We start from the raw sequence: 22,911 nt of genomic DNA, 5'->3' as shown, positions 1-22,911 counted from the left end.
AAAGGACGACTACGAAACAAAGCAAGCTAAAGATAAAGGCAAAAAGAGAAGGCTAGAAGCAAAAAAAGCATCGCCATCGAATACTCTCATATGCAAGCACTGTGGTCTAAGTGGTCACTCAACTAAAGCTTCCTTTGCTTGCCAACAACATATTACTACTAAAGCGGAGCTCCTTCGAACAAACTATTCAGATAAGTATGAGCTTTACGCTCGGAAACTGCCCCTTGTAACCTACGTGGACGGTGTTTTTGATGCTGAGCGCTGTATCTTACGGAAAGAGCATGAAGGATTCCAGCAAAAAGTGATTGAGCTGTGCAGATTTATACGGGACGTCACAACCAGAGCGCAGCTTTTCATGAATTACTACATTATTAAGAACCGTAATTTAACTGTTCAGGAATACATTTATGAACAAAACTTTTGGTACTGCATCTGTAAGCTAGTCTTGGGCCAAAAAATTACCAACAAAGCCTACATTAACCACACTGTGGCTCTGACGTTCGATGACGTTGCTACTGACGATCCATCCATTATATCCCCCTTCAAGGATCAAAAAATCAAAGGTTATAGTGATGCTATGGCGGCTGCATGCGAGAGTATAGCAACCACTTACATGAACCACATGGTGGAAAACTTCACTAAACGTATCAGATATTACTTGTATTGGGCATTGAAGCCTACTTTCCAGGTAAAATGCTTGACTTATATCTTCATAGAGAAGATTTTAATTGCCCAATTCATTGTCAAATAATAGGAAACAAAGAACAATGTGATTTATGGACTCATTTGACTCATATTGCCTTCCTAAAATTTCGAATGATATGGATACTTGTAAATGGTTGGAGGATGTTGATATAACAAAACAGCCCGAAGTCGATGCAACATGCCAATCATTGATGAAAAAGATGCCATCAACTCCAACAATTGAAAATATCACAGCAGCACCATCAACATTTCTACCACCTTTGGCGTTTATGCTGCAGATGGTTGAAACGAAAGCCCTTACCGCTGGTCCGAATGACAAAAAAACCCAAATTATTCTCATTAACTCCCACTGTGTCATTCAAATGGAAGCATGTCAGCATCAATGAAAAGGCCCTATGCTGTTTGTCCAGACAGTCCATTGGCAACCGGTCCTATGCTAATAATCTCGAGATCTTCTCTAACGTTTTTAATTTTGCAAAGTTCGGATATGAAACGTAAGGAAAAAACTACACTTTGCTTTCAAAACCCAATGGCACTAACAAACATTTGTTGCTCAAATAGCCTACAAGACCTTGTCAGAGCTCCAGCCAACTCTAAGGACATGTTCAATTGTGTAATACACACAGATGGCTTTGCTGTTACCTTTTTGTTTGTCCGTTTCCGGCAAGAAAAAAGTGCAACAGCTACACTCACTCTTGAGGATTTTACTCCTGCTGAAATCAACAAGTATTTCATGCCGGTAGCTGTAGATCCAGGGCGTAATGAGATATTCAAAGCTGTAGTTGGTTACAACACGGATATGCATCAAATTCGCACATGTAGCAAAGAGGAGCGCGCTCAAATTGCTAGATATAACAGACGTGCAAAGGTTGCAACTGGCATTAAAGAAATTGAGACCAATCTACCGACGTGCAAGACTGTTCACTCCGAAATACAATATAAGCTGTACCTTTCTTATGTATTGAGACATATCCAAAGCTTACATGAATTTTATGGCTTCAACTCTGCCAAATTCATATCTAACGACTATCAAGGTCGTCAAAGAGCTGACGAAGAGCTCGCTAACATGCTTTTGGATGGAGGCAAAAAGTATAATCCCAGAAAAAGAAAAAAAACCAACAAGAATAAACGGCGTAAAAGAAAGTTGCCGAGAGGAAGCAAGACAACGAAGAGTAAGGTACATACAAGAAAAGCACAGAGGGCTGCAGAATGGAGGAAGGAACGACAAGAGAAGAAGTTAACGATCAATGTGAAAGCAGCTGCGCAAGAAAGGTACGCATTCATTACTACTGCTTCTACAGTAACTGGTGAATATATAATATATTAACATGTCCTTTGCAGATACAAAGCCAAGACTGTTAAGAAATGGACCGCTGCTCCATTCTTTGAAGACCGCAAGAAAATTCCAATAGTCATTTTCGGTGACGGGATGAAGAATAAGGATTGTGTATCATTCAAAGGCCACCCATCAGGTGTGACAGGAAAGTTGTATCGCACATTGTTAAAGAGACAAAGATGTTCACTTGCAGTCGTTGTAGACATTAACGAATTCAGAACGTCAATCGTAAGTTATGTTGAGAAGAATGCACGTGCAAGTTGGTTTTAATTTGATGGACACCTTATTTGTAGGTCTGTAACGGCTGCCTGGCTAAAAACATGAATGAAGTGAAGGTTGCTGATGGATCGTCAATTTACGGTACCAAAGCTTGTAACGCTTGCGGTATCGTATGGCAGCGCGATTTGAATGCAGCAAAGAACATGCTTCATATTGCAAATTCCATATGGAACAGCAATGGTCGACCCGAAATCTTCTCTCGATATCGCCATAACGAAAATGGTGCCGCAGGTTCTCCGGAACCGACGGCTTAAAGATCTGTACGCGTTTAGGCGAGTCCATCTTGTGAAATTTCTCACTGTACATTTCCGAAGTTTTTTTTAACTGCTGCTTGACGTTACTACATACTCAAACAGGGTAGATATTTTGTGCTTCGGCACAGTATATTTACCTTGTTTGAGTAAGAGTAGGTCGCACATTTGGTATTGAGCATTTTGACAGAAAAGGTATGATCTGAAAAACTATACTTTTCATCCAAAATAATGTTTTAAACTACTCTGAATTTTGATTGTAAGATAGACTCAATTCGATAGCCATTTCGTGCGAAAGTCAAGCGAAAAAACAGTATTGTAAAATTGGGGGCCTAGCCCCCGGTGGAGGTAGTTAACACGTTAGCTTTCCAAACTTAACGATTGTTGGTTCGATTCTTGTACGCCGCTGAAATTTTTTCAGCTTTGATCCCTTTCTCTCTGCTTCCTAGGGTTTTTTAATGCCGCTATCAAGGTGGTTCTCGGTCGGTGTTGGTGTTTAAACAAGTTATGAATAATTGCGGTGCCCGCCCAGGCTTAATTAAGCAAGATCCCGAACCGCGCCCAAAGTCTTAGCCTACCAATTATAATGATTAGTTTAGCCCCTTCCCCCTCCCCCCATTTAGATAGTATGCTTTTTCGCCCACCACGGCACCCTGACCGACACTATACATCGCTCTATTCTCAAATCGAGCTGCCCCGGGGCAATTTTCTGATATGTAGTTTACCTATGTGCCCATTGGGTTTAAAAAATTGTATAATAAAAATCATGTTTAACCGTATTGTAAAATTTCATTTACCTTTCTCCACTTACCCTTAATGCATTGGATTATTGGAAGCATTTTCAACATCCGATTCTGATCAAAAAAATAAAAACTTTTTTTATCAGATTAGGGATTCTGCCATTTTGTTTCGTTTTTAGAGAAGTAGTCTGTCGACATGACGTACCTCAATTCGTTGATGTTGCTGAAAATCCCTGTTACAAAAGATCCAAGACTGTTACCAGTTTGGAGAAAAAGAGTATTGCTTGGTCTTGTTTGTTTCATTGCCATTATACCTGGATTTTGTTCTACTATTTATGTAAAGTTATTGATAGTGCATAACATTTGCGGTTCCGTTAACTAAATCCATATCTCATTATCTTACTAAAACGTTCTTGTTATAAAGTTACCAGCACTTGAAGAAGTAACAGCACAATTGAATAGTCCGTCTATTATGGTGACACTTAGCAATTCATTGTACATGTTATTTATGGGTATTGCAGTACGTTTTCGCAAACACATTAGTCTCACCTGTTTCAATGAGGTACAGATAACTCACGTTTGAAGCACTATTTGTAGCCTATTTTCTATAGTAGTATCAGTGACCACTGGAAGGTACGCCGACCGGTGTATTTCTTCTCCATTATCATCTATACGGTGGGTTCTTTAGTTGCTTGTTTTGTGCACGATATTGAAGCATTATTGGGCATGAGAATTCTGCAGGCTGTTGGTATTTCTGCGGCTTGGGCTATTGGGGCAGGGTAAATGTAATTGAAAGCTTTTTCGCGCTATTGTTCATATTTTTTCTCACATTAATATCATACTCAACGTAGAACTGTCGCTGATATCTATGAGGTTCATGAACGTGGCAACGCTTTAGGAATTTATTTCACAGGTTCGTTTGCTGGTCCACTTTTCGGCCCGTAAGTATGATAAAAACCCTTATGTACTTCTTTTTTAAAGAACATATCTAATTTAGACTCTTTTTGAAAAGACTTTTTGGAGGGTATTTGGTTGAAAGATGGGGTTGGCGATCTGTATTCTGGCTATTATTTGTTATTGGTTGCATTTTGTTACTGCTTGTATTTTTTGCAATGGAAGAAACGTATCGTCAAGAAAGCATCTGGGGAAAAGAATGTAAAATTGTGATGCACAGTTTGACAGATAGTACTCCCGACTATCCTTTACAATCTGCCGTTGAGAAGCGATCAGCAACACCAATCATTACTGATACTGCCGAAGATATGTCCTCAAGCGGAACGCTTTTAGTTGAAGAAAAGACTATTGTTGAATCTGAAATAATGAATCCTTTATCTGCACTTGTAAGTGACATATTCTCTATTCTTTCAAAATCTCTACTTTTGCAGGTAGGAAGATGCAAGGCTAACTTATACTCACTTAGGCTTTACTTCGACATCCCTTTGTATTGATATTTTCAATGGCTACCGGTTTTGCATTTGGTGGAATGTTTGCTATTGAGAATATGCTCCCCACTCTTTATACCAACACTTACGGATTTAGCAGTGGTTCTATCGGTCTATCATTTCTTTCACCTGGCATTGGTGAAGTCCTCGGTTCGCTGTTTTCAGGCAGGATATCTGACGTTTTTCTGAATAGAGCCAAATCAAAAAGGGATGGCGTTGCATTGCCTGAAGATCGACTAGCTCCCAACGTTTGGCCAGCCGCCTTTTTTCTAAATCCTCTCACATTTTTCTTATGGGGCTGGCCTGTTCAATTTGGATGGAATGTGTGGGTATCCGTTATCATGTTTGGTCTACAATGTTTTGCCATGGTGCAAATCTTTAATCCTTGCATGGCCTATTTGGTAGATGCAGTGACGGATCGCGGTGCTAGCGTCACTGCGGCTGCCAATTTGGTGAGGATGATATGGGCTTGCGTCCTCAGTCTGATAGGTATGTATTAATCATATTTAACAGTCAAACGTACCAAGAAAGCTAACGTTTGATAATTTGAACAATTTGTTTGTATAATAACTAGCTAATCCTATGACAGAAGCTGTTGGTCCTGGTTGGGTTACATTTTTCTTCGGCATGCTCAATCTTGTCTGGGCTTTCTTGATATTGTTAATGAAGATCAAGGGGCCAAAGATACGAGCTTATTCAGGTTACTAAACTGTGCTTCTAACTTAATATAAAAGCATAGCTTTAATATTCAAATATACCATTTATTACTTAATTATATATTCATAGACCTTACTGTATAATAATTAGAGATATTTTACTTCTTTATTAAAGACGAAAACAACAGTCTATTTCCCGTCTCTACAAAATTTTGCTTGTTTATTGTGTCATCGACTTCTCAGCTTTCAAATTACAGAGCTTGCCTTGGTATGTAGTTGCTAGCTCTTTATGCTTTACTTAAGTACTTATCGTTGTCAAATGCTAACAAAAGAAGAATGGATTGTTTAAACAAGCAATCGAAGAAATTTATCCTCTGACTTAAAAAGACGTCAGTAAGCCAATTGAACTCCATTTATGTGATACGTACTACTATTTTTTTCGCTTGTCTGCACCAAATGGCTATTAAATTGAGACTATATTACAATTAAAATTCAGACTAATTTAAAGATTCTTTTGGATGAAAAGTATAGTTTTTGGGATCATACCTTTTCTGTCAAAATGCTCAATGCTAAATGTGCGAACTACTATTACTCAAACAGGGTAGGAATTCTGTGCCAATTGAGTATGTAACGCCAAGCAGCAGTTAATAAAACCTCAGAAATGTACAGTGAGGAATTCCACAAGATGAACTCACCTAAACGCGTAAAAATCTTTAAGCCGTCGGTATAGAACCTGCAGCACCATTTTCCTTATGGCGATGGCGAGAGAATGTCGGGGCGGCCATTGTGGTCCCATACGGAATTTGCAATAGTAAGCAAATTTTTGGCCGCATTGACGTCTCTTGCCATATTATACCACAGGTTTTGCAGATCTTGGTACCATAGACGCTGGAGCCGTCCGAAATTCGTACTTCTTTCATTTCGACACCATTACAATTGTTACAAACCTACGAAAATGACGTTATTTCTAGAGATGGGCACTTAATTTGGCAATTTGAGACCCACCTTTGAGGTTTTAAACTCGTTGATGTCCACCACCGCAGCAAGAAAGTAGCGCTGTCTTCTTAAGAGAGTACGATAGAGTTTTCCGGTGACGCCGGATGAATGCCCTTTAAAATGAACATTATCTTTGTTGCGCATACCGTCACCGAAAACAATCAGAGGGAATTTGGTGCGGTCTTCGGAAAATGCTGCGGCAGTCCATCTATTGGCATTTTCTGCTTTGTTCCTATAGATGACATATTGAGCGAATGACACAAATGCAGAGTCGAGGTACAGGTATCTATGACTCACCTTTGGCTTGAGCTTTGTGGTTTCTTTGGCTTGTTCTGCGACTCCCCCTGTGACTCTTTCCACGGTCGCACTTTTCGCAGCTTTCTCTGCCCTTACCTTGCTTCTACTGTTTTTTGTCCTTTTCGACGCTTTCTTTTTCTACGTTTGTTCTTGTTGGTCTTTTTCCGCTTCCTTATATTAAATTTTTTTCCTCCATCAATTAGCATATTGGCCATCTCCTCATTGGCTCTTAGGCGGCCTTGGTAATTATTAAAGTTAAATTTAGCGGAATTAAAGTCATAGAAGCCATGAAAAGCTTGGAGATGTTGCAAAACGTATGAGAGATAGAGTAGATATTGCCCATCCGAGTGAACCGTTTTGCTGGTTGGCATCTCCGATTCGATGTCCTTCAAGCCGGTTATATTTTTCTTATAATTTTAAAATGCTGGGCTTTGAGAAGGTCTCCAGTATCTAATAATACAAATTCTTAATTCCTCCCCTCATTTCATTTTGCCTAGTTTAAATGACCTCAAGCCAAGCCAAGAGATACTCTTTAAGAATCTAGTTCGGTCGGATGGCTTCACTGTTGATTTCATTTCCATTCAGAAGAGAAAAGAAAACGTAGTCATAGATGGTCATGATTTGAAACTCGAAGATTTCACCTACGAATAGGTTGAAACAACTTACAGGCCGTTCTTCATCGATCCAGGACGAAGAGACGTGTTTACTACTGCATGTGGACTGGATGTCGAAGAGCACCAGGGCCGCAGGTCCAGAAAGGAGTACTATCATATGACTGGAAGCACCAGATTTTCAGCACGCTTGTCCATCAAACAGATTAACACTGAGATCCCAACCGTCAAAACAGGTTTTCCTGAGCAGTGTCAAAGCCATGTGGAATACATTGATATATCCAGTTACTTAAAGACTTATAAAATAAAATAAGACAATAAATGACCAGCCACAACAAAGATACCCTTTATTCAAGTTTGTTAAGAATGATACTTTTAGATGAGAAACGGGGGTTATCAACGGGTATTTAACTATTAATTACAACTGAACTAAAACTATCATGAGAATGATAAGATCTTAGCCGCAAATGGTGTCAAAGTAGACGTGTGTCAGATTGTCAAGCAGGTACTGAAGTCGTTCTGTAGTTTAAAACGTGTCATAGTATCTTGAATACAAGCTTTAGACTAATAGAGGCCCAGCGGAATTACTTCATTTATCCTCAACAGAATATCTTGATGGGTATTTTTCAGAGCAAAGATCCCAGTGTAGCTACTGGTTTACAAAGATAAGGAATTCAACTGATTCGGATGCTTTGAAATACCTACAGAAAAGAAAAAACGGAAACACTGAAGATCTTGGAAGATCAAGATGATATCATTTGTGCTAAAGTATTATGATAATACCTTATCAGAAAAGCTGGTTGAGAAGATGGCTTACAATCTGCTCTTTTTCAAGAATTCAGCAAAGATTCATAATACAGAACCCGCAACCATCCAATTTAATGAACGGCCTTGGCAAGTCAAGCACCAGAATTAGACAACATTGTGAAAGGAAATAGAAGGATAGACCAACTATTACCGATCATCAACCACTTTCAATAAGCGGCAAAATGCAATCACAAAAACCTAATTCTGGCAGTCGCTAACAAGAGTACCTTGTAGCGCTGAAAACCAAAAAAGCAAGTGTCTGCAATCTTCTGAAATAGCTGCAGTAGATGGAAGAAATAGCGGTTAACAAAAAGTGTGACATAATAATTCCAAGTAATTTATTTGCACTAGCAACTTGTGTAAATACTTTTGTAAACATGTTAGGATACTGCTGTTCTAATTGGATACTCTTTACTACATAGGAGATTAGGGTTGGGAAGGTTAATATATGCATATCTCAGCCTTCAACGTTTTTATTTTAGAAGTGTATTAGAAGTGTAAATAGCAAAAACTAGTACGAATAACATACACATTGATATGAAAGCTTGACCTTAGCAGTTAATGAATGGTATAAACTTTTACTACTTTGCGATAACGACCAAAAAGCTTCAATAAAGGTATAGTTTTGCGTAGTCAATGATCGGCAACACATTTTTGGAATGAAATACCTTTCTACTCAAATTGAAATTTGCATCCCCAAAGCTGTCTAATAACTTTTTCTCACAAAGCAACTGAACAAGTGAATACTAACGAAGATATAGATGAAAACAACATTCAACACAACTATTTTGAGCATACATCAGTAAAAGATTGGAAGATTATTAGCGCTTTAGCGTATTACAGTAAACAAAATGTCGAAAAATCTACAGCATATGATCTAACTGAAGTTTCGTTGAAAAAAGCTATGAATACACGCAAATCTGTCAAGAAACGTGGTGAATGCTTGTTAAAAAAACTTAGTGTAAGAAGAATAATTAGCTTTTTAACCAGGTGTAACGCATAAATGTATTAAGTATGAAATACTTTTTTTTTCTATTAGTTATTGAAGGCTATTTATCAAAGAGAATCATCAAATGTAACTCCTTCTATAACAAAAATTGCTGATAAAATCAACAACTTTGGAAGCAGAACAAACAAATAATATCTTACAAAGCGTAAGTGTGCGATTACGTTAAACAATTTTCTTTTTGAATTCATCTATTTTTTATTTAGAGAAAGAGAACAGCGGATAGCAAGCCGGGTAAGTTACAAGTAGACGTATGTCGTTGGATATGAATGTGTTTACTAATTATACACATGATTACTTCTCAATTCAATAAAGAATATCAAGTAAATAGACTTTATTTCTTTATTTCAAAAGTAGCATAATTTATTCATTTTTTATCTCTTGTTTTGATGTGCAAAAGAATGGAAAAGTTATAGTCCAAAAAACCAACAAGACATTCACCTTTGCTAAACCACTAACTGGACAGTTGCTAAGCTCAGCCAACCAAGAGTCACCAAAGAAGACGCGACCCAGGTAGCACCTGTTTTTGAAATTATATTGTCCGATATTCCATCAACACTTGTATCTTCTATTATCAAAGACGAATATAAAGAAAACATGGAAGATCAGCATAAGAATAAGTTGACGAGTTTGGTGAGATAATAACTGCAATACTCGAGTACGTACAACCAGGTAGAGAATACATTCTACCACGGTCTATCTATATTACATCTAATATAGGTTATGTACAACATAGAACAAGATACAGGCCTAAATATAATAATCACACAATAAGCATCTGAACCTGAAATTAGTGACTAGCATACGCGTCCTCAAATAATAGAATTCCCATTAAATCTCACAGAGTATATAATCCTTCTACTTCATCTGAAGAACAATAAAGACACCTAAGTTCATAGTCATCGACTTATTACCGTTATCAATTTTTATGATAAGCCAAATACAACATAAATGCGTCAGTAGCTTGCCGAAAGTGTACAATTTGATTAACAAAGTGATCAACGGCGAATATAAAGAGATGCTAGACGCAGTTGACAACTATAAGCTCGATTCAAACCATTCCGAAAGTGATAAAAAAGCAATCAAGCTTCTGAAGTACATTATAAATGATTATCACGCGAACTGTGAGAAACCAAGCTATTATACGGACTCAAACGAACGTACCCCATACTGTGAATATATCGTACCATTATTCAAATACTTCAGCGCCGTGTACAAGAATCTTTCATTCATGTGGTAATTAAAAGAACAAGTATTGATTTCATTAACTTTGTTTTTTAATTCATTTTCGTTAACTACGATAGGTGTGAGAAAGGTCTTGTAGCGAACAAACAGCTGATTATATGCTTGGATGACAATCAAAAGAAGCTCATGGATGGAATCGGATATAGCGTAAAAGAAAAGGCTGAGAGATTAATCATAGAGTGTTCAGGGTAAGGAAGAGTAATTAAAAGAAAAAGAATAAAAAAATTTGGTCGAGAGAAAGTGTTAATTATTCAAAAGTCATAATATTCATGAATTTGGCGCGTCTGTCAGTCGCTTTCTTGGTTTGAAAGACCAATTTGAACTAATTGGAATGGCTATACCACCAGTACGAATCTCTAATGAAGTTGTCTCGTTAGTCCGTTGTGTTGACTCAAAGAAGGAAGGTGTCAAAAGTCTTAAAATCAAAGTAAATGAAGAGTTAAAGTAGAAAAGAGCAGCGTACATATCAGTGAAATAGATGGCGAGCATACTGTTGATGATACTTTAAAACTGATGGAGGCTACTAGTCGCTGTTTAAAGCATGAGACGAGTAGATATTTATCAGCTTCTTGGAAAACATTTGGAAAGAGACAAGTCCTTGCAGTTCAATGCGTCAACAACACCATCACCTTATTGTCCTCCAAAAGAGTGGAAGAAAACAAATGGTGTTTTGTCGAGCAAAGATCTACAGTTGCTCCTCGTGATTGGAGCGACAGATTTTACTGGATCAAAGTAATGGAGTTTATGTTGAAGCTAGGGGTATATATATATATATATAGAGTAAATAAATGATATCATAAATGATATCTAATGATTGAATTATAGGATCTATTGGATGGACAGGAGAGTATCACAGAAGAACCGAAGAAGGAAGAAATTGGGATAATCCAAGTTGACATTGAGGATACTATAAGAAGTAGATTAAATTAACATACCTCCAATTAGATAAATATTTGAAGATAACTGATTAAAGTGCGCATGATTAAAGCATACAAGAATGAATAAATATTATTAATACTCATAATGATGCCTTATGATTTATCATTCAAGGCCGGGTGACTAATTAGAGGTTTTGCGTGGCATAAGAAGAGACCCCTTCTATAGTATATTGCTGCTATATGTAAAAAAGATAAGTGTATCTAATATTAATAAAGAAGGCGAAGGAAGGCTTGAATGTTTGCGATCTAAGATGTTGTGCACCATATGTCTAGTTATCGATTGATCGCACTTTCCCAGCAAGTGCCAAAACCGAACGGTAAAAAAAACCAAAAGACAACTGGTGCCAAAAGGAGATTGCCATGTGGGATTAACCTAAGCCATTCTGCACTGTTTAATACCAAAAATAGCGTTATCACTGAATATATTAGGGTCAGAAAATATGATATTGTGATGGGCAACGCAGTGATTCACCAAGTAATCCATGAGCATGGTCACACTCCTCTTTTAGCAAAGAGCGAAATTATAGCTGACAGTATTGAAGAAGCGACGATAAAAAAATAATTAATACCAAGTGTGTCCGATACAGTTTTTTAGCTTTGGGTTTAGACGAAGCCGCAATATAACTAGACGAGAAAAGTAAATTTTTGAGATCATTAAGTTATAGTTTCAAGATCAAACTACACAAAAATTGAGACGCTTACCTGTAAAAATCAAACCAGCTTCGTGCTGGCGATTAGAGGATGGTGTTAGGTGGTTGTTGCGGGTGATTTTGGTTTTCTAGAAAACTCCGCAGGTCTTCCAGTTGACTTCCAAATCGAAACGCTAATTGTCAACATGTTTTTAGCAGCGTTGACGTCCCGGTTCCAAAGTATCGAACAGGTTTTGCAGGCAAGGATACTTTGGCCGGGAACTGTCTTCAATGCTTCAAGATTGTTGGAACGACAATTATTGCATATTCGAGAGGTTTTGTATTCATCAATTGTTATCGTCAGTAAATCGCCAGCAACCTCTCTTCGCTTCAAGGCACGCCAAAGAACTCCCAGGACACCAATCTTATGGCCTTTGATGGGCACTGCACTCTTCCAGAACATGCCATTACCAACTACAATCAAAGGGATCTTTTTAGTGTCGCCTACACTAAAGGGTTCAGGCTTCCACTTGCTCTTCAGGGAATTGCTGTAGAAAGCATGAGTTCTATCAATATTTCTGCGAATAGTGGATGAATTGCTTATCATTTATACACCTTACCTATCTTTCTTAGCGAGAACATCGCTTACTTCTCTCGCATCTGCCTCTTCCCTCTCTTCTGGAACGTTTTGCTTTTTCTTCTTCTTCTTTTTACGTTTACAATATGCCATTCTGTCGGTATTCTTCTTTGGCCACTTACTTCGATCTTTCTTCTTCTTCAACCTCAATTGCTTATTGTACTTTGTGGTTCCATTAATAAGCAAATTGACCATGTTGTCAGCAGCACGCTCCTGACCCTGGTATAAACGAAATCGGTCTTCAGCAGTTCTCTCGCCGTAAAAAGAAAACAAGGCTTCAAAGTGCTGCAACATATATTTTACATGACGGTCATGTAGTTCGATGATAGAAGTTTTAGCGGTTGGTATGCCACTTTCGATCATTTTAAGTGTGCCTGCTTTCTTCTTTTCCAGCTTTGCAGCGTATCTGGTACTTCCGGTCATATGATAATATTCCTTGGTAGAGCAGCTGCGTACTTGATGTTTGTTACGGTCTAGTCCGATTGCCGCTGTGAAGACAGATCTTCGCCCTGGATCAAGGAAAGCGGGTCTGTAATTGTCTTGTACCTCGTCATAAGAAAAATCTTCCAAAGTCAAGGTGTGATTATGAATGGCCATGTCTTCTTTTGCTTTCTTTTTGCGGCTGAACAGAAAGTCTACAGTAAAACTGTCCGACCTAACCATGTTTCGAAACACATCAGAACTTTCCGTCAAAGCGTTTAGACTATGACACAAGCAAAAATACGGGTGTGTCTACTATTAGGGATAGTTTTGCTGAAGAAGTTCTTCTCTTAAAGCCAAACTTTTTGAAGTCAAAGACTTTACAGAATTGTTCGAGTTGGGCTGTATAACCCTTGGCAACTTTTCCGGGAAACATGAAGGGTGTAAGAGCGTTTATACTTATCGCGATGAAACGCCATTTCAGCGATGGAGTAGGAAAGGGAAAGAAACGCTGAGGAAGTGGTAGGACACGGACATCGTACGGCTTATGCTGTATATGTTCTTGCTCGTACGCAAACTGTATGTTCCATAACGCATTAACAAACTTTGCAGGAGCAGCAGATACAGCTGTACAATTCTTTGTACATCAGTGCGTTTGATATTCTAGAATGTGTATAAAGAGAAATAAAATGAATAAAACAGCAGAGCATTAAGAAGGTACTCGGTTACAGCCTTACCGGGAGCATAGTTCTCAATTTGTAAGTAAGGAACTTTGTTAAGCGCTGCTCGAAGCGCTCTACAATGGAGTTTGTGTAAGAGACGCTCAATTCCTTTGCTGCCTCTGTAAGGCATTGGCTATATCCCACGGTCAGCTTGTGTTTTACTTCGATAGTAGGGAACTTTGCCTTGAAGTCTGTATAATACTGCTTTATGTCCTCGGATAATGCCGTTTTGTGAGTAACTTGCTTGCCCGTTACTAGCTGACCTACTGAATACCAGAATTGCTGGCAGAATACATCAGGAATAGACCTGTCTTTGTTGGCTTCTTTACTGTCTTTCTTGCTGTCTTCTTTGTTGGCTTCTTTACTGCTTTTGTTGCTGTTTTTATCAGTGTCTTTCTTGTCGCCTTTGTTTGCATTCCTTTTATTCTCCTGATAATGAATGAGGTACGAGTTAACGAATAATTGACTAGAGAATACTATTCTCCTTATGTCAGAGCAGCAAGAGATGACTTTTTCTTGGAATTGTTCGCGAAACTCTGGCTTCACAGCAGACGTAAGAGGAAGCTTCCTCGTGAATACAGTGGAGCCTTCTCCAAGCGTCGAGGTAATAACTTCTTCCTTTGAAGCAATGTGATTGGGACATTCGAGAGAACGAGAAGTAGAATGACCCTTTAAGCCACAACTGATACACTTGATATCTCCAGTTGTTTGCTTCTTCTTTCTCTTTGCTTGCTTCTTTTCTTCCTTGATTGTAGCTGATTGCTTACGTTTCTTACCGCTACTTCCAACTAAATTTCCGTTAAGCAAACATAAACTTGTCTTGCAGTGAGAGCATGATACTTACCATCACGCGCAGAAACTGCTTTGTAAAACTTGCATTCATGGTATGCCTTGTTGAAACGTCCGCGTGTTTTGCAATCCTTGCACTCGATGCTTACTAGTCATACGAAACATGAATTGAGGATTACCACTATAACCTATTTGTGGCAGCGCGCTCATGTGTTACTTACGGAAGGACTCATCTTTGACTTTATTCTTATGGGCTTCTGCCACCGATTTGATTTTTTGCAAGATTTTGGCTTTGTACATGGTGAGTAGTAGCTATCAGGATGAAGAAAAAAAGTATGAAAGAAGTATAACAAGAAGAAGATGGAAATCAAAAGAAAGATGTCAAAGTTATCTTCTGTAAATTCTTTGAATTTGACAACATTTATTTTTTATTACGATTGACAACAACAACGGTTATCTACGTGGCGGAAGAACGTGCCTGGGATTAGTTTAACGCGTAGATCAATTCATATAATTCATAAATAAAGTCTCGTAAACCACAACCCTGTGTCTATTGCTCATAAGACCTGTGTCACACTAAAATACTCAATAAGTCTCGTAGTACTTTAACGTAATGCCACTATCAATTGAAAAATGTCCACTGACCTTCAAAATAATGTCTCCAATTATTTATTCAATAAATCGTCCAAGAATATTATACTATTTCATCCTAAAGTAATTCAAAATTATCTAAATTAAACATATATATATTGTCCAATAAAATTTGTATAAAGTATAAAGTTGAAGCTAAAACACTGTATACTGATTCATGATCAAAAATGTATGGCAATGGAAATTTTCTGATTAGTCAACTAAAAGTTTGAGTTTTAAACGCAAATCACTGTACATCATGGCTGTTTTCGTGACAATCTGAGTCGAAGCAGGTTACACTATTTTTTATCTTTATCTCTTCGCTTCCTTCAATTCCAAGGACTGCCGTCTACATATCACGGTCAAGTCTAAAAACCTTCTAGAAGTGCTAATAGACCGTGATGTTTTTATGTATTCTTGCACCGCCTTAATTTAGGTATTCTTTTATAATTCACACAAGCAGCCAATGATTTGATTCAGGAACAATCAGAAAATGCCCATCCTTTTTATTTTGTCTTTTTTATGCGCTTACTAAATTTGGTATGGGAGAAAGTTGGAGAAAAAGACAGCGTACAAAAAACTTTTATTCGTAGAAGTAATCATGGCTTCTTCTTTCCCTTCCTTAGAATATAGTGTACTTGGATCTTTACTATCCTTCACCGTTGCTTCTTGCCAGCAACTATATACTCTTCGTAATTGTTTGTCTTGATTTATCATTTATGCGCTCCTGTGCTGTCTAGTTTCAATCAGCAAGTCAAATTTATGTCTCAAATTGAAATTCTATGCAGAGTACAAGCTCTTTACTCATTCAGCTCAAACGATCCCTCATCACTTTCATTCGAACAAAATGACTATATTGACGTCTTGAATAAACTACCGTCAGGTTGGTGGGACGGGCTGTAAGGGATAAAACCATCGAAAGAGGATGCTGTTCTCTGGGGTATTTTCTAAAGCTATTATTGTTCTCGTATTAGATGCAATGGAGCTAGAGGATGGTTTCCTAGTAACTATGTTAGAGTAATCTGCGATGAAAAGAGCTGTTTTCAAGAGCAACTTGTTTTGGTAAGCAGATATGAATCGCTATTTTTCAGTATAGTTGAGCCATACCCAGAAATACTCATAAATTCTTCATTCATTTTGAAGGATTATACAGGTCAATTCAATACAGTGGATAGCGATTACAGATTGAGTTTAGCTTATAACAGTAGACTAAGGGAACAGCCTACCCACAATATGCTGAATAACTCTTTGCATTCAAAAATTCCATGGGGTTTACAACAAACAGAAGATGAATCAGATACTTACTCCATGATTCAGTATCCTAGACAAAGGAAGTATATTAATACAGCTATCGGCAACAGCAATATCTCAACTCTATCAAAAAAACCTTTCAGCAGCAGCGAAACTGATTTACATTTCTTAGATAACTCGCTTGACGTTTCTAAGCCTGAATATTTAGCGGACGAACATGTATCTGCAGATTTTTCAGCAAATTCAAGCATTCTATTTTCTAATAACGAAAGGGTAGGTTCAATATCACAAAACCGTGAAATGATAATATAATTAATTATTTGCTACTCTTTACAGCCAGAATGGATAAATTCTGCAACACCGAGATCAAAGTCAAGGTTACGTAGTATGGATAACTCCATGAATGTAAGTGTATACTTGGTTCATCTATACATAAGATGCTCTTCATATTCATTTATTACAAAACAATCTAGACATCACAATTTTCATTGACTGAACCGGACGATGTTTCAGCACAGCCTTTGCCGAAATCACCTGCGCGTACGCCGTCCATCCGACGCAAGCAACTAGATGAGCCTCTAACATGGAATAAGGTTTCTATTAATATTGCCATCGCAATACATCAATTGATAAGTGCTGCTAAAAGTGGACATTATCAACTGTACAACAGTAGCTCCAAAGAAATCATTTCATCAATTCGTCACATGCTAATGGCTTCTTCTAATATCGACAAAGAAGTCGGTTACATGAAATCGAATAGCATATTGCGTACTCACCATAGAGCAATGATGGCCAGTATGTCCAAACTTGTATTAACAACACGAATCTCTACATTTACATTTTTAACGGAAGAGGAACAACGCGTAAACGTCAATAAAATTTTATCAGAAGCGAGTGAATTATTACTGTCAGCTAGAAATTTTGTGAATACTTGCCAATCCTTAAGTATTCCTTTAATAGAGACGGATCCTCAATTCATAATGGAGGCAGATGCTCATCGCGACGACAATGAAAATAAAACTCCATTTATAACACCTTTGACGGACCGAAAATTTTCGACCACTGATGATAATAGCAGTCAATATAGTCTGCAATTAAACCTAGTAGAGAGTTTAGAAACAATAGGAAATCGCATACAAGACTCTGTCGAGACCATTATTCGAACAATTAACAATTGTGTACTACCAACGTCAAGGAAAAACATCAGCAATAACAACAAGCAGGATAGGATCTCGTTGATAGCATCCTTATTTACTCACTTCCGTAATCTATCCAGTCAAACAAGTTTGTTTATAGGTTACCTCACTGAAATGAATTTCAGCCCTGTACAGAACCAGAAAGGAACGGTTCATATAGAAAAGGGCAAACAAGAGTTAACAAAATATCTTGGCTTATTATTCTTTTACTTGCAAGCCCTTACAGCTGATAATACTTTAAACGACAGCCATGAAGAACACCTCAATAATATAAGAACTGCAGCTCATCGTTTGATAGACCCAATCACTCTCATTTGTGAAAGTGTGCTTGTACAAGCAGCCAAAGTTTACGGCAGACAGAATAGTGATGCATCGCTCAATCTGCCGCTGGACAAGAGTCAGTCAATTAGGAAAAAAGCGTCCACTTCGTTTGTAATGGATATGATTATAGAGGATGCTAATGAAATAACCTACTCTAATGCTGAGGAGAACGACCCATCCATTATCAATGTAATTGAAGAAGAAGAAGAAGAAGAATCAGATCAAAAGCTTTCAGTAAGCAGTATAGAGCAGTGTCGATCGGGACAGTCCTCTTCTCAGGCCAGTAGTATTACTTCACTGTCCCTACAGAAATCACTCAGTAATAAATCAACTGCAGCAGCAAAAAAAGTTAAACGATTTTTCAGTGATGACTACTCAGTTTCTGAGAAAAGCTCGCTTAATCAATCAATTACTGCCACCGAATCAGATAGCAGCACTATCATTAATTATACCCCACCTAATACTGCTGATGAGAACAACCAACGACCTTTTTATCTGCGATATGATTACGGCCTTGATGACATTGTTTTCAATGCAGAAGGCGGCGTTAAAGGCGGCACGTTGCCAGCCCTAGTTGAACGTCTAACTTTGCATGATTACCTTGATATGAATTTTGTTAATACGTTCCTGTTGACTTATCGATCATTTTGCACGTCTGTGGAACTACTCGATTTGTTAGAAGCGAGGTACAATTTAGAGTGTCCAGATGGGCTTTCTGAAGATGAAAGAGATATTTGGGCAGAGAAAAAAGTTAAACTAGTTCGTCTACGCGTCTTTAATGTTCTCAAGAATTGGCTGGACCTTTACTTCCATGAAGACGACAGTCTTCTTCTCGATAGGCTATATAATTTTACTCAAACGCACATAAAAAAGACGCTTACATTTTCCAATGGTCAGCTAGAATCATTGATAGAGCGAAGGCGGAACCCAGAAAAATATGAAGAAAACATCAATGGGGGCTTGAAGAGGATGATATTAACATTGCCAGATCCTCCAGAACCAATACTACCGAAAAACATGCGACGTATTCGATTACTAGAGGTTGATCCTTTGGAAATGGCAAGGCAATTAACAATTATGGATTTCACACTATACAGTGCTATTCGTCCCATTGAATGTTTAGACAAATCATGGTCAAAGGATGAAGAAGGGAATGTGGCTATCAATATTCGTGCTTCTATAGATTATTGTAACCAAATCACGACCTGGGTGTCGGATGTTATTTTAAGTCACCATGATATAAAAAAGAGAAGTGTTCTTATCAAATACTGGGTTCAAGTTGCTGAGGTAGGCTAACGGAAAAGGTTTTTTGTTACTAAGTTAGGCGAAACTAACCTCATCTACTCCACTACTATAGAAATGCCGATGTTTGAACAATTTCAATACATGTATGGCTATTTTATCAGCCTTTGACAATAGCTCCGTGGGAAGGTTGAAGCGTACTTGGGAAATAGTAGGAGCAAGAACAAACCAGACGCTACAACAGATACGTAAACTCATGGGCGCAAATCGTAATTTTATCGAGTATCGTGCACTTATACACTCCATCAACCCTCCTTGCATACCTTTTTTGGGTATTTATCTACAAGACTTGACATTTATTGAAGACGGTAATTCGAACGTTCTGAAGCAATCGAAGAATTTGATCAATTTCGCGAAAAGAGCGAAAACAGCAGAGGTCATTAGAGAAATCCAGCAATATCAGTCTTCGTTATACCAGCTCAAACCTGTAAAAGAATTACAGGAATATATCAGAAATAACTTAATAAGTACAAGAGATGAAGAGCAACTTTATAAAGAAAGCTTAAGATTGGAGCCTAGGTGAGTCAATTAGATTTTTGAATAATCTATTGGGTGCAAACGAAGACTTACAATTATCAATTAACGTGATTTCAGGGAACGGGAAGATGAAAAAATAACTCGTTTACTACAAGAATCTGGGTTTCTTTAGGCATTTGTTCATGTATCATAACATTGCATTTTTGTCTATTTAAAACTTCCATGTCTTTGAAGAATTTTTAAACCAGCTAACAGATTCACATTTCGATTGTTCGCTGGTATATCGTTGTATTTTTGCTGACTTGGGCGTGAACACCGTTTTCTCATCCATACCATGGAAGTGCCTCGTCCATGAGGATTTCCAAATATATACATGGGTTATAGCAGAACTCGTGCATAAGTAAAATTATTTACTGTAACCATTACATGAGTTTTTAAATTGCCCATTGAAAAAATTACATATAGAGTTCATCTATTATCCCATTCGAAGTCTGGTTTGGTCTTCATCGTTAGTAAGAAGTGGTATTTTTTGTATCTCGAAGCTCTGTAGCATGTAGTTGATACATAGTCCAGAGGCTGGCCAAAGGAGACTTTACTTAAACCTCCTTTCAATTATATCAACTCATAGCACTATAGTCCCTTGCGTTAGTAACCAAATCACAGATGGTAGCTAAGTCAGCTCGGAAGAGTTTAGCGGGAATAATTGCAAAAGTATGCCTCAATTCCTCCCACGGATAACCAAAAATGACCATTATTACTTATCTCATTATGTGCACGGATAGTATCAATCAATGCATCCCTCGTCAAGTAACGATTGCCTCGTAATGCTGTTATTGCCTTATCAAAATATTGTTTGGGTTTTTGAAATAGTTTAAAACTCGGAAAGTAACAGTAAAACCTTCATATTGAGAGCATCATCACATTATATATCAAAAATATCCATTTCTTCGATAGAGAAGCCCTAACATCTCCCCAGTAAATATTTTTCTACAAAATTCGTCTAGTTAATAAAAATGGAATCTGTTAACAGTAACTGCGATGAGGCCACACAAAGAGAAGGAGCAAAAATTATTGTGCCGAAAAGGTTCCCTTTTGCGGGATCTTTAACTATACACTCTAGCGCGTGTCTGCTTTGATGCTTTCATCAAGACTTTTTACTGGCTGCTCAGTCCTACCTTCTGTCTATTTATTCAAAAGTAGATAAGATAAATGGACAGATGAAGAATATAGCTATCTAGGAGTTCAATAATCCTCATTTTATTTATGTTGAGATAATTAGATGTTGTTTAAGCGTGCGGATATTGTTCGTAAAACTGCTTTTGTTGTTGTTGTGCGGCAAGAGTAGCTGGCTGATTCCATTGAGCAGCGTGAGCAGCAGCAGTATTTGGGCCGCTGTGAGCATCGAAGCTTGGAATATTCGAAAAAGCAGCATTATGCTGGAAACCATAACTGTTTGTTTGATGTGCATTAACGCCAAATGTAGTTGAATTTTGGTTGTTATTCCGATGTCTACCATCATATTGCATCTGCGGGTTATACCAGTTTTGCTGCTGTTGATGGTGGTGAGGAAGACGGTGATGATGATATCCTGAAATCCATCCAGGTGGCGGACGATCTTTGCCCCATGACAGCTACATATAACTCGGTTATTATTCCATTACCGTCGGGAGGAAATACAATCAATATCTTACTTTAGCGGAATTCCCATTTATACTTAGGCCTTGTAAATGCACAATTGCACTAGCAGCATTTTCATGTGTATCCATTCTAGAGTATGAAATAGTTACTGAGCAACCCAGTTTTCTTATGCTTCCAACAATAAGATTGTAACATACTCACTACTTACTTTACAAACGCAAAACCTTTGTCTGCTTGTATTTTTACTTCCTGTACATAACCGAATCGCTGAAATGGTTGTAGTAAGGAGACCTCTACGAAAAAGTCGCGTCTGAACATGAGTCCTATAGTCAATACAATAGCGACTATCAATAAAATTCAAAGCAACTTACGGTCAACATTTGGAGGCAAATTTCCAACGTAAATACTTGTCACATATGCGGGTGTTTGTTGTACCACAACCTCAAATGGTAGCTGCTGTCCTGGTTGAGGAGCAGGAGTGGCTGTTTGACCTGCACAGTAAGTAGTTTTAGTATATTTAAATGGACAATTTGCCAACACCTATTTTGAAAGTCATCTACCTTTTTGTGTAGCCCAATTACAACGGATTGGTCTTGATCCCAACCATTCGCCGTTCATTGTAGCAATAGCTTGCTCTGCGTCTGATTTGTCTCTGAAAGCTACAAAACCAAATCCTCTTGACTTGCGAGAAACAGGGTCCCACATTACATGTGCCTCACTGAATCACATTGTGAGCGATATTAGCTGCTGTTAATAATGTGTCAATTCAGCATATGTTGAAAAACTTACGACATGGAACCGAAAACAGAGAACGCTTGAGTGAGTGCATCATCCGTGATTTCAGGTGCAATATCACCAATAAATACATGGAAATGATTGTTGATATCATCATTCATATTGCTGTTATTAGATTGCTGTGCCCAGTTTGCTCTGATTTCCTATGTGGAAATGTTGAGTTCCCTTCCTCTGTTCCACTTTGGCAAAACTAATAAGTTACTTTACATAATTGAATATCTTCCTTCCGCTCATATCTGAAATAGCCTGTTCAGCTGCTCTAGGGTCTGCAAATTCGACAAACGCATAATTGACGCTACCCTATAAGATATCACATTAGCTCTCAAGATTTATTCTATCCAATAATTGACACAAACATACATATGCATTATGTTTTCTAACCTGAAGCATTATTAAACATATATCAGTAAAAATCATTACTCAATCTAATAACAGGAAAATCTTACTAACTTACAGTGATAATTTTAACATTGACTACTGGCCCAACCGTGGCAAATATCTCGTGCAACATGCTTTCGGTTACTCTACATGAGAAGAATAATATGCGTTTAGCATGTAATTAGGCATTACAGTAGGTATGGTAAAGCAATCAATTGGTAACAACGGAGCATAACCCATATTCATTTTGATGAGTCGTTTGTTCATCACGCACGCTGTTTAACAAGCCATACAATATATATTACCTAGGATCAAGATTGCCGACGTAGATTGTGTTTGCTGGATTACCATTCGATTCTTCTATGTGTGTTGCAACATTGCTTGCTTCGACATTAGGAACTGACATTTGATAATGCT

General features: G+C 37.9%; 11 protein-coding genes across 11 annotated transcripts; 6 read left to right on the top strand and 5 right to left on the bottom strand.

Annotated features, from left to right (window-relative positions):
- Positions 1-256: 256 nt before the first annotated feature.
- On the top strand, positions 257-751 carry BDF20DRAFT_826035 (uncharacterized protein; the record flags this gene model as incomplete). Its single annotated transcript, XM_053078028.1, has 1 exon — positions 257-751. A coding segment is annotated over one exon (495 nt), but the record flags the coding sequence as incomplete, so codon positions are not given.
- A 65-nt stretch (positions 752-816) lies between these two features.
- Positions 817-2,456, top strand: BDF20DRAFT_127597 (uncharacterized protein; the record flags this gene model as incomplete). The annotated part of the gene is made up of 4 exons (XM_053074741.1): positions 817-1,199; positions 1,267-1,977; positions 2,047-2,269; positions 2,335-2,456. Coding segments are annotated over exons 1-4 (1,238 nt in total), but the record flags the coding sequence as incomplete, so codon positions are not given.
- A 766-nt stretch (positions 2,457-3,222) lies between these two features.
- Positions 3,223-5,609, top strand: BDF20DRAFT_891593 (major facilitator superfamily domain-containing protein). The gene is made up of 8 exons (XM_053082258.1): positions 3,223-3,292; positions 3,379-3,648; positions 3,736-3,831; positions 3,909-4,090; positions 4,163-4,252; positions 4,324-4,651; positions 4,732-5,242; positions 5,328-5,609. The coding sequence occupies exons 2-8, from the start codon at positions 3,508-3,510 to the stop codon at positions 5,459-5,461; spliced, it is 1,482 nt and encodes a 493-aa protein (XP_052933159.1). The 5' UTR covers positions 3,223-3,292; positions 3,379-3,507; the 3' UTR covers positions 5,462-5,609.
- A 513-nt stretch (positions 5,610-6,122) lies between these two features.
- BDF20DRAFT_916276 (uncharacterized protein) lies at positions 6,123-7,073 on the bottom strand (the record flags this gene model as incomplete). Its single annotated transcript, XM_053084428.1, has 3 exons — positions 6,123-6,356; positions 6,415-6,637; positions 6,799-7,073. The coding sequence occupies 3 exons, from the start codon at positions 7,071-7,073 to the stop codon at positions 6,123-6,125; spliced, it is 732 nt and encodes a 243-aa protein (XP_052933158.1).
- On the bottom strand, positions 6,811-7,747 carry BDF20DRAFT_891582 (uncharacterized protein). Its single transcript, XM_053082257.1, has 2 exons — positions 7,200-7,747; positions 6,811-6,944 (listed from the first exon to the last, which is right to left on the bottom strand). The coding sequence occupies exon 1, from the start codon at positions 7,471-7,473 to the stop codon at positions 7,243-7,245; it is 231 nt and encodes a 76-aa protein (XP_052933157.1). The 5' UTR covers positions 7,474-7,747; the 3' UTR covers positions 6,811-6,944; positions 7,200-7,242.
- A 2,750-nt stretch (positions 7,748-10,497) lies between these two features.
- On the top strand, positions 10,498-11,301 carry BDF20DRAFT_826290 (uncharacterized protein; the record flags this gene model as incomplete). Its single annotated transcript, XM_053078056.1, has 3 exons — positions 10,498-10,559; positions 10,842-11,130; positions 11,197-11,301. The coding sequence occupies 3 exons, from the start codon at positions 10,498-10,500 to the stop codon at positions 11,299-11,301; spliced, it is 456 nt and encodes a 151-aa protein (XP_052933156.1).
- A 1,557-nt stretch (positions 11,302-12,858) lies between these two features.
- BDF20DRAFT_891567 (uncharacterized protein) lies at positions 12,859-13,173 on the bottom strand (the record flags this gene model as incomplete). Its single annotated transcript, XM_053082256.1, has 1 exon — positions 12,859-13,173. A coding segment is annotated over one exon (288 nt), but the record flags the coding sequence as incomplete, so codon positions are not given.
- Positions 13,174-13,616: 443 nt separating this feature from the next.
- BDF20DRAFT_963232 (uncharacterized protein) lies at positions 13,617-15,049 on the bottom strand (the record flags this gene model as incomplete). Its single annotated transcript, XM_053084954.1, has 7 exons — positions 14,942-15,049; positions 14,728-14,818; positions 14,562-14,654; positions 14,166-14,505; positions 13,981-14,057; positions 13,733-13,878; positions 13,617-13,658 (listed from the first exon to the last, which is right to left on the bottom strand). Coding segments are annotated over exons 2-7 (777 nt in total), but the record flags the coding sequence as incomplete, so codon positions are not given.
- A 686-nt stretch (positions 15,050-15,735) lies between these two features.
- Positions 15,736-16,387, top strand: BDF20DRAFT_127202 (SH3 domain-containing protein). Its single transcript, XM_053074740.1, has 3 exons — positions 15,736-16,035; positions 16,111-16,198; positions 16,290-16,387. The coding sequence occupies exons 1-3, from the start codon at positions 15,899-15,901 to the stop codon at positions 16,323-16,325; spliced, it is 261 nt and encodes an 86-aa protein (XP_052933153.1). The 5' UTR covers positions 15,736-15,898; the 3' UTR covers positions 16,326-16,387.
- Positions 16,388-17,091: 704 nt separating this feature from the next.
- On the top strand, positions 17,092-19,855 carry BDF20DRAFT_826317 (ras guanine nucleotide exchange factor domain-containing protein; the record flags this gene model as incomplete). Its single annotated transcript, XM_053078061.1, has 3 exons — positions 17,092-19,191; positions 19,262-19,725; positions 19,801-19,855. The coding sequence occupies 3 exons, from the start codon at positions 17,092-17,094 to the stop codon at positions 19,853-19,855; spliced, it is 2,619 nt and encodes an 872-aa protein (XP_052933152.1).
- A 1,114-nt stretch (positions 19,856-20,969) lies between these two features.
- On the bottom strand, positions 20,970-22,900 carry BDF20DRAFT_825773 (uncharacterized protein; the record flags this gene model as incomplete). The annotated part of the gene is made up of 10 exons (XM_053077999.1): positions 20,970-21,314; positions 21,375-21,450; positions 21,530-21,614; positions 21,693-21,812; positions 21,882-22,039; positions 22,111-22,259; positions 22,324-22,416; positions 22,477-22,497; positions 22,571-22,640; positions 22,800-22,900. The coding sequence occupies 10 exons, from the start codon at positions 22,898-22,900 to the stop codon at positions 20,970-20,972; spliced, it is 1,218 nt and encodes a 405-aa protein (XP_052933151.1).
- Positions 22,901-22,911: the final 11 nt, after the last annotated feature.

This window comes from Mycotypha africana (genome assembly GCF_025528875.1).
Source record: "Mycotypha africana strain NRRL 2978 chromosome Unknown BDF20scaffold_10, whole genome shotgun sequence".
NCBI classification, from domain to species: domain Eukaryota; kingdom Fungi; phylum Mucoromycota; class Mucoromycetes; order Mucorales; family Mycotyphaceae; genus Mycotypha; species Mycotypha africana.
Note: the sequence above shows the minus strand (reverse complement) of the source record. Positions and strands in the feature narration are given on the sequence as shown.

What these genes read in the sequence shown, in the direction of transcription:
- BDF20DRAFT_891593 (XM_053082258.1), top strand. Translation starts at nt 3,508, where the DNA reads ATGACGTACCTCAATTCGTTGATGTTGCTGAAAATCCCTGTTACAAAA. An exon ending in TGAATCCTTTATCTGCACTT is followed by an intron (nt 4,652 to 4,731) that starts GTAAGTGACATA and finishes ATACTCACTTAG; the next exon opens with GCTTTACTTCGACATCCCTT. An exon ending in TTGCGTCCTCAGTCTGATAG is followed by an intron (nt 5,243 to 5,327) that starts GTATGTATTAAT and finishes TATAATAACTAG; the next exon opens with CTAATCCTATGACAGAAGCT.
- BDF20DRAFT_891582 (XM_053082257.1), bottom strand. Translation starts at nt 7,473, where the DNA reads ATGATAGTACTCCTTTCTGGACCTGCGGCCCTGGTGCTCTTCGACATC.
- BDF20DRAFT_127202 (XM_053074740.1), top strand. Translation starts at nt 15,899, where the DNA reads ATGTCTCAAATTGAAATTCTATGCAGAGTACAAGCTCTTTACTCATTC. An exon ending in TCAGGTTGGTGGGACGGGCT is followed by an intron (nt 16,036 to 16,110) that starts GTAAGGGATAAA and finishes TTCTCGTATTAG; the next exon opens with ATGCAATGGAGCTAGAGGAT. An exon ending in TTCAAGAGCAACTTGTTTTG is followed by an intron (nt 16,199 to 16,289) that starts GTAAGCAGATAT and finishes AGGATTATACAG; the next exon opens with GTCAATTCAATACAGTGGAT.